This window comes from Callorhinus ursinus, unplaced genomic scaffold (assembly GCF_003265705.2).
Source record: "Callorhinus ursinus isolate GAN/ISIS: 27379988/994484 unplaced genomic scaffold, GSC_fseal_2.0 scaffold38, whole genome shotgun sequence".
In the NCBI taxonomy this organism is placed as follows: Eukaryota; Metazoa; Chordata; class Mammalia; order Carnivora; family Otariidae; genus Callorhinus; species Callorhinus ursinus.
In genome coordinates this window covers 12,276,920-12,284,018 of record NW_027397100.1, presented here as the reverse complement: position 1 = coordinate 12,284,018, position 7,099 = coordinate 12,276,920, and the positions used below count along the sequence as shown (strand labels likewise).

The 7,099-nt window shown below is 49.2% G+C and overlaps 1 protein-coding gene across 1 annotated transcript; it reads right to left on the bottom strand.

Annotated features, from left to right (window-relative positions):
- Positions 1 to 2,210: 2,210 nt before the first annotated feature.
- LOC112827909 (glycine cleavage system H protein, mitochondrial-like) lies at positions 2,211 to 2,902 on the bottom strand. The gene has a single exon (XM_025876753.2). The coding sequence runs from the start codon at positions 2,896 to 2,898 to the stop codon at positions 2,428 to 2,430; it is 471 nt and encodes a 156-aa protein (XP_025732538.1). The 5' UTR covers positions 2,899 to 2,902; the 3' UTR covers positions 2,211 to 2,427.
- Positions 2,903 to 7,099: the final 4,197 nt, after the last annotated feature.

The following is a 7,099-nucleotide window of genomic DNA, read 5'->3' as shown; positions in this document are numbered from 1 at the left end:
TTATTTTTACCAGCTTCTCTTCTGCTGAAACTCTGGTGTCATGGCTCAAGGTAGAGAAACAGATCCTTCTGCAACAGTTTGTCTCACCAGTTGAATGGCTGGGTAGGGGGCAGGTTCCAGCTCCCAACCTCTCTACCCTCCTGCCACAGGACCATTGTACATACTATTTGTACTCTCCTCCTAGGCATTATTCCTCCCTTCACCTAGTTAACTCTCACTGGTCCCTGAGATTTTTGCTCCCCGCCTGCTTTCACATGTAGGTTTCCTGATTGACTGATTGATTTTTAAGTAAGCCCTGCGCCCAATGTGGGGCTTGAACTCTCTACCCTGGGCCCATGAGCCACATGCTCTACTGACAGAGCTAGCCAGGCGCCCCAGAGAGGTTTCCTGATTGATTAGAATTTCATGGCTTCAGAGTTTTATTAGTTAGAATTTCACAACCAGAGAATTCTATTGATTAGAATTTTATGGCACCCAGAGAAGTATTGATTAGTATTCCATGGCCCCAGAATTCGATCACTTAGAGTTTCATGACTTGAGAATGCTATTGATTCGAATTTCATGGCTTCTTAGCATTCCATCAATGCATATGCTTCCCCCCAGACACCCACACATATCCTCAGCTCTCTGCTCAAACTGTTACCTCCTTCTTCTTCTTCTTCTAATTTATTTGTCAGAGAGAGAGGGAGAGCACAAACGGGAAAAAACAAGCAGAGGGAGAAGCAGGCTCCCCACTGAGCGGGGAGCCCGATTCGGGACTCGATCCCAGGACGCTGGGATCATGACCGGAGCTGAAGGCAGGTGCTTAACGGACTGAGCCCCCCAGGCACCCCCAGACTGTTACCTTCTCAGGGAGGTCTTCTCTTACCTCCCTGTTTCAAAGGGTCTGTCCACCGCCTGCTCCTGTTTTATTTTTCTCCATGATGGTGGTCACCACTTAACATACCCAATACATTATTTACTGCCTCCTGTGCCAGAATGTGAGAAGCTCCACCAGGGCAGCAATTTTTTTTCTGTCTTGTTCACTGCTGTATCCCCAAGGTCTAGAACAGTGCCTGGCATACCGTAGATGTTCAATAAATATTTGCTCAGTGTTTAAAGATGAATCAGTTACACAATGAATAAACTGCTGTACGTACTACATAAGGGTACCATGCAATCATTTTTATTTATTTATTTATTTATTTATTTTTTTTAAAGATTTTATTTATTTGACAGACACAGCGAGAGAGGGAACACAAGCAGGGGGAGTGGGAGAGGGAGAAGCAGGCTTCTGCGGAGCAGGGAGCCCGATGCGGGGCTCGATCCCAGGACCCTGGGATCATGACCTGAGCCGAAGGCAGACGCTTAACCATCTGAGCCACCCAGGCGCCCCCATGCAATCATTTTTAAAAAGAGTGACTGCCAACTTATCCACCTACCTTCTGCCTGGACTCAATACTTCAACTCAGGAAGGAGAGGGGAGTGCCTCTCTCTCTAGCTGTGCCCCTATGCCCTAAGTCTGAGGTCTCATCTGAGTCCAGATCTAGGTTCCGAGGAGAGAAAAAGGAATTGAAATGGGGAAGGGAGACTAAAAAGGGATACCTACAATTTGGAACCCTCCTAATTTTTCAGACCTTGAATGTTACCATTACCTTTTTCAAGAATTTCTCCCTGATGGCCAGATTAACTTGGCTCTCTTGTCAAATGGCCTCCAACTTCCACACACCCTGCTCACAGCACTCTGCACTGTTTGTATTTAGAGATGTGCTGGGTGACGGCTGATAAGGACCACATCTGCTTTGTCCCTTATGGCTAGACCAGTGCCTGGCACATAGCAGGTGCTCCAGACCTGTTTGCGGAATGAATGCATGAGCACCATCACACACTCCTGCTGGCAGGATGGAAAGGGAGGGTCAATAGTAGCCAAGGGTCAGGGAATGTCAGAGGGAGGAGGACCCTCGGGGGGCGGGGGCTGTGAGTTTGGGTCCCCAGCCTCCCTCTGGAGCCAGGGGTAGGGTAGGCGTGGGCAAATCTTCCCTATAAATGGACAGATAGTGTAACATAGGCTGCCCGCTGTTGTGCAATTAGTTATAAGAAGTAGGTAAATGATAAAATCGGCTGCATTCAAAAAAACCTTCACTTCCAGGCCTAAAATTTGAACTTAATGTAAGTATCACGTCACAAAAAACATTCTTACTTCTTCTCAATAGTTAAAGGGTGTAATCACTTCATAAACAGTACAAAACAGTGGGGCAGGGGAGAGCTATAATTTGCAAAAAAACCCAAAATAAAACTTGAAAGTAAGGGTGGGAGACTAGGGTGAAGAGGGGACTTTTGTTGTTGTTGTTGTTGTTGTTGATTTTTTGTTTCATACTAGTTTATTTAGGGGTTCCATTTTCACTCCTCAATAGATTTTATGTATTTCTCATATGCTTCTTCACTCATTCATTCATCCAGTTCTGAAGGATCACTGAGTGCTATCTCGATCAGCCAACCATTTTCATAACAAGATTTGTTGACAAGTCCTGGATTTTCTGCAAGAGCTTCATTAATTTCAGTTACTTCTCCTGATAGAGAATAGAGTTCACTAGCAGCTTTCACACTTTCCAAAGCACCAAACTCATCTTGTTTGTTCAGTTTTGTCCCAACTTCAGGCAGACTACAGTAAACAACATCTCCCAGAGCTTCCTGTGCAAAATTGCTGATTCCCACTGTTCCAATACCATTTTCTGTTGTTATCCGTTCATGTTTGTCTGTGAATTTACGCACGGAGAGCAGAGCGGAGCCCGTGCGCAGTGTCCGGACGGCGCCCGCCCTCAGCCCCCAGGGCCGCGGCAGGCAGGGTGCGGCGCGCGCGGAGGCGACGCGCAGACTGCAGGCCGCAGCCCGCACGCTCCGCACCGCTCGCAGCGCCATGTTCACAGACGTGCGGGGGTCGCCGAAGAGGGGACGTTTCTTTCTTTTTTTTTTTTTTTTTAAAGATTTTATTTATTTGACAGAGAGAGACACAGCAAGAGAGGGAACACAAGCAGGGGGAGTGGGAGAGGGAGAAGCAGGCTCCCCGCGGAGCAGGGAGCCCGATGTGGGGCTCGATCCCAGGACCCCGGGATCATGACCTGAGCCAAAGGCAGACGCTCAACCAGCTGAGCCACCCAGGCACCCCGAGGGGACGTTTCTTAAGTCTTCTAGGCTGGGCAAGTCACTTACCCACTCTGGACCTCAGGCTCCTCCTTTGGAAAAGGGAGAGAATAAAAGTCCTTGGTTCCTTAGGTGGTCCTGAGGATTAACTGAGATAACACCTTCCATTCCAGACAGGTGGGCTGAGCCGCTGGGTTACCCTGTTAATGTTAATAATAATCATTATTATTCAAACCAGGGGGACTGTGGGAGGAGCAAGTGCACGGATGTTTGCAAAGCCCCCGGCAAAAAGTCTGGCACCCTGGAGACCTCCAAAGAAGCTCCCAACTTCCTGTTTTCCACCCCCACCCCCACCCCTCCCTCCACTCTAGGTCATTCAAGATAGACCTCCCCGGCCTCCTGCTCCCCAGGCCTTGCCCAAGACAGGAGAAGGTGTCCATGGCAGCTGGCCAGTGTAGGGGATAGGACCGGGTGTGGAGGGAGGAGGGTTCTGACCAGGTCCCCCGCCCATTGTCTGAACTCGCCAGCCCGCCAGCCAGATGATGTCCTGGGTCTCCGGCACCAGCTGGCTGCCCCCCTCCCCCCCGCATTCCCCTTCCTCCCAGCTCCCTCCTCGTCACTCAGCCTCCGCCCCCACCCACCCCCAGCTTAGAAAGATGCAGGGTGTGACTAGAGGATCTGAGCTTTGTCCCCCAAATTGTAGGCTGATTTGCATTCCTTTAGCAATTTGCACACTCCATTCATTCGTAGAGAGCTAGAAGTTGCAAGGCCTGCAGGGGTCTTTGGGTTTATTTTATCTGAGTCCGGTTTTCAAAATGGGATTTTGGGTGTTCCCTTTCAGCCTTCAGCACTTCCTTATTCTGGAAAATTGACCAAATGATTTTGCCACTCTGATCCTCAGTTTCCTCATCTGTAAAATGGGGAAAATAAGTGAGCTTTCCTACAGAGTAGCAGAGGGGAGTAAATAAGAGAACGTATGCAACGAACCTAGCATAAAGTGTGTGCGCAACAGATGTTAACTTGCTATTACTTAAACATATTATCACCCTGATGTCCTCCAGAGCCAACTGTTAAACCTGTGCTGGCCAATAAGGCAATCACTAGGCACAAGTGGCTATTTAAATTTTAAATTAAATCAGAACTTTATTTTTTTTAAGATTTTATTTATTTGAGAGAGAGAGAGCACAAGAGGGAAGAGGGTCAGAGGGAGAAGCAGACTCCCTGCTGAGCAGGGAGCCCGATGTGGGACTCGATCCCGGGACTCAAGGATCATGACCTGAGCCGAAGGCAGTCGCTTAGCCAACTGAGCCACCCAGGCGCCCCTAAATCAGAACTTTAAATCCTAGGTCACACCAGCCACACTTCAAGTGCTCTATAGCCACTTTTCTTTTCTTTTTTTTTTTTCAAAGGTTTTATTTATTTATTTGACAGAGAAAGACACAGCGAGAGAGGGAACACAAACCAGGGGAGTGGGAGAGGGAGAAGCAGGCTTCCTGCTGAGCAGGGAGCCCAATGCGGGGCTCGAGCCCAGGACCCTGGGACCATGACCCGAGCCGAAGGCAGACACTTAACGACTGAGCCACCCAGGCGCCCCTATAGCCACATTTTCTGATGGCTGTCATACCTTGCGGCACAGATACAGAACATTCTCATTACGGAAGAAATTTGTGTTAAACTGGGTTGATGCAAAGCTTCTCATTCCCCAGAGCTTTTCTCCCTTTCCCAAAGAGGGATCTCCCTATTGCAGTCTTTCTCCCCGCCCCCTTCAAGGTAATGACCTTGGTGAGTGGGTGTTCTTTTGTTCTCTGCACCTGGGTAGGAGGGTGGAGAACAGGTGTGGAGCTGTGCCCTGGAGCACCGAGGGGGTGGGTGCGATCATCTGCATTGTAAAGCAAACAGCTGCACCCAATTCTGCCCTAGCCACAGGCAGGAGCCTCTTTGGGCCCGGATGCTGTTGAGGGAGGGGAGACACTGGGAGTTTCAGGTCCCGTCCCCACCGCCTCCCATAGGCGGTGTAAGGTCACACAACATGTCTGAGCCTGGGATGAGCAGTTTCCAGCGCAGCTGACACCTGGGGAAGGTGCACCAGATGGGAGGCCCAGAGTGGAGGGGAGGAGAGGATTAGTAGCCTCTCAATGCCAAGGCTCAGCTGCACCAGAGGCTGAAAGGCATAAATAGGTCACATTCAGGCTATTTCAAATAATATGCATCCGCTGTGGTCCCACCTCACTGACGGGAGTTTAACAACCCCAGCAAGACATGTATACCTCCATGTGACTGCCTACTGGCATCCCAAAGTTAACGTCCTGGGACCAGAATCCTTGCTTTTGCCTCCAAGATGTGTCTGTTCAGCCCACAGCTGTCTCCACCTCAGGGGATGGCTGCCCCATCCTTCCAGTGCTCTGACCCGAAATCTTAAAATATCCCTTACCCTTCTCTTTCCCATACCCTACAAAGGAGCCATCAGCAAATCCTATTGGCTCCACCTTCAAAATATATCTTGAGGGGCGCCTGGCTGGCTCAGTTGGTGGAGCGTGCAACTCTTGATCTCAGGAGTGTGAATTTGAGCCCCACGATGGGTGTAGAGATTATTTTAAAAACTGGAGGGGGGGCTGGGTGGCTCAGGCAGTTAAGTGTTTGCCTTTGGCTCAGGTCATGATCTCAGGGTCCAGGGATCAAGTCCCATATCAGGCTCTTGCTCAGCAAGGGAGTCAGCTTCTCCCTCTTCCTCTGCCCTCCCCCTGCTAGTGCTCTCTCTTTCTCACTCGTCTCTCTCAAATAAATCTTTTTAAAAATGTTTTAATCGGGTGCCTGGGTAGCTCAGTTGGTTAAGCGACTGCCTTCGGCTCAGGTCATGATCCTGGAGTCCCGGGACCGAGTCCCGCATAGTGCTCCCTGCTCGGCGGAGAGCCTGCTTCTCCCTCTCCCTCTGCCTGCCTCTCTGCCTACTTGTGCTCTATCTTTGTCAAATAAATAAATAAAATCTTAAAAAAAATTTATTTTAATCTTAATCAGTCATTCTTGAATCCAACCCCTGCTCACCATGGGCCTGCTGTCACCTTGGTCTGAGCCATCATTGTCTCCCTCTCGGAACTTTCCTTACTGCGGCCTGCTGGGCCCCATTTATCTGGCCCTGGACCCCCCAGCCACATACTGGTGTCCTTTCTGTGCCATGCACACACCTGCCTCAGGGCTTTTGCTCCTGTACCCTCCACCAGGAGCCACTCTTTAACGCACACAGCTTCTAGTAACTTTTTCTTTCTTCTTACCTTAAGGTCTTAGGAATGGAAATACCCTTTTCAGAGAAGGCTTTCTTTTCCACCTTATATAAAACAGGACTCGCTGGGCCCCCACGCCTTTGTCTTGTTTTATTTCTCCTCAGGGCACCTATCATAGTATTTATTTACTTGCTCACTGTCAGCCCATTGTCTCTGTCCCCTCACAAGAACGGTGGCTCCATCGGGCAGGGATTTTGGCTATCTTGTTCACTGTTATAGTCTCAGTACTCTGCACATAGTGGGTGCTCAGTAAAGGAAGGAAGCTCAACCCTTGTGCTAGAAACCACACTTAGCACCTAATATGGTTATCTCATTGAATCCCCGTGGCCCCTAAGGCAGGCACTGTTATCTGACTTTGCAGATGGGGAAATGAGGCTCAGAAGCACTGATTGGCCCCAAATTAGTAAGACTTAAAGCTTGTCTCTTGTACTACTCCCCCACATACAATCAGAATTGACAGTTAAGGAGCTGAAGCGGACTGAATTCTGAGTGCCCCAGGGTGTTCAGTTGCATAAGCATGACATCTGAGACCCTCTGCTCTATGAGTGGGCGACTCTCAATAGATGAGTCTCTTACACAGTCTCAGAGGAGACTCTAAATCTCTGGATTTCTCTTCTCTTTTAGTGTGGCTTGTGGCCAATTGTTTAAAGGAAAAAAAAAGGAAATCAGAGCCCTCTAAGGAGTACTTGAAATCTTTCATA

Excerpts from the sequence above, each read along its gene's own strand:
- LOC112827909 (XM_025876753.2), bottom strand. The coding sequence starts at position 2,898 with ATGGCGCTGCGAGCGGTGCGGAGCGTGCGGGCTGCGGCCTGCAGTCTG.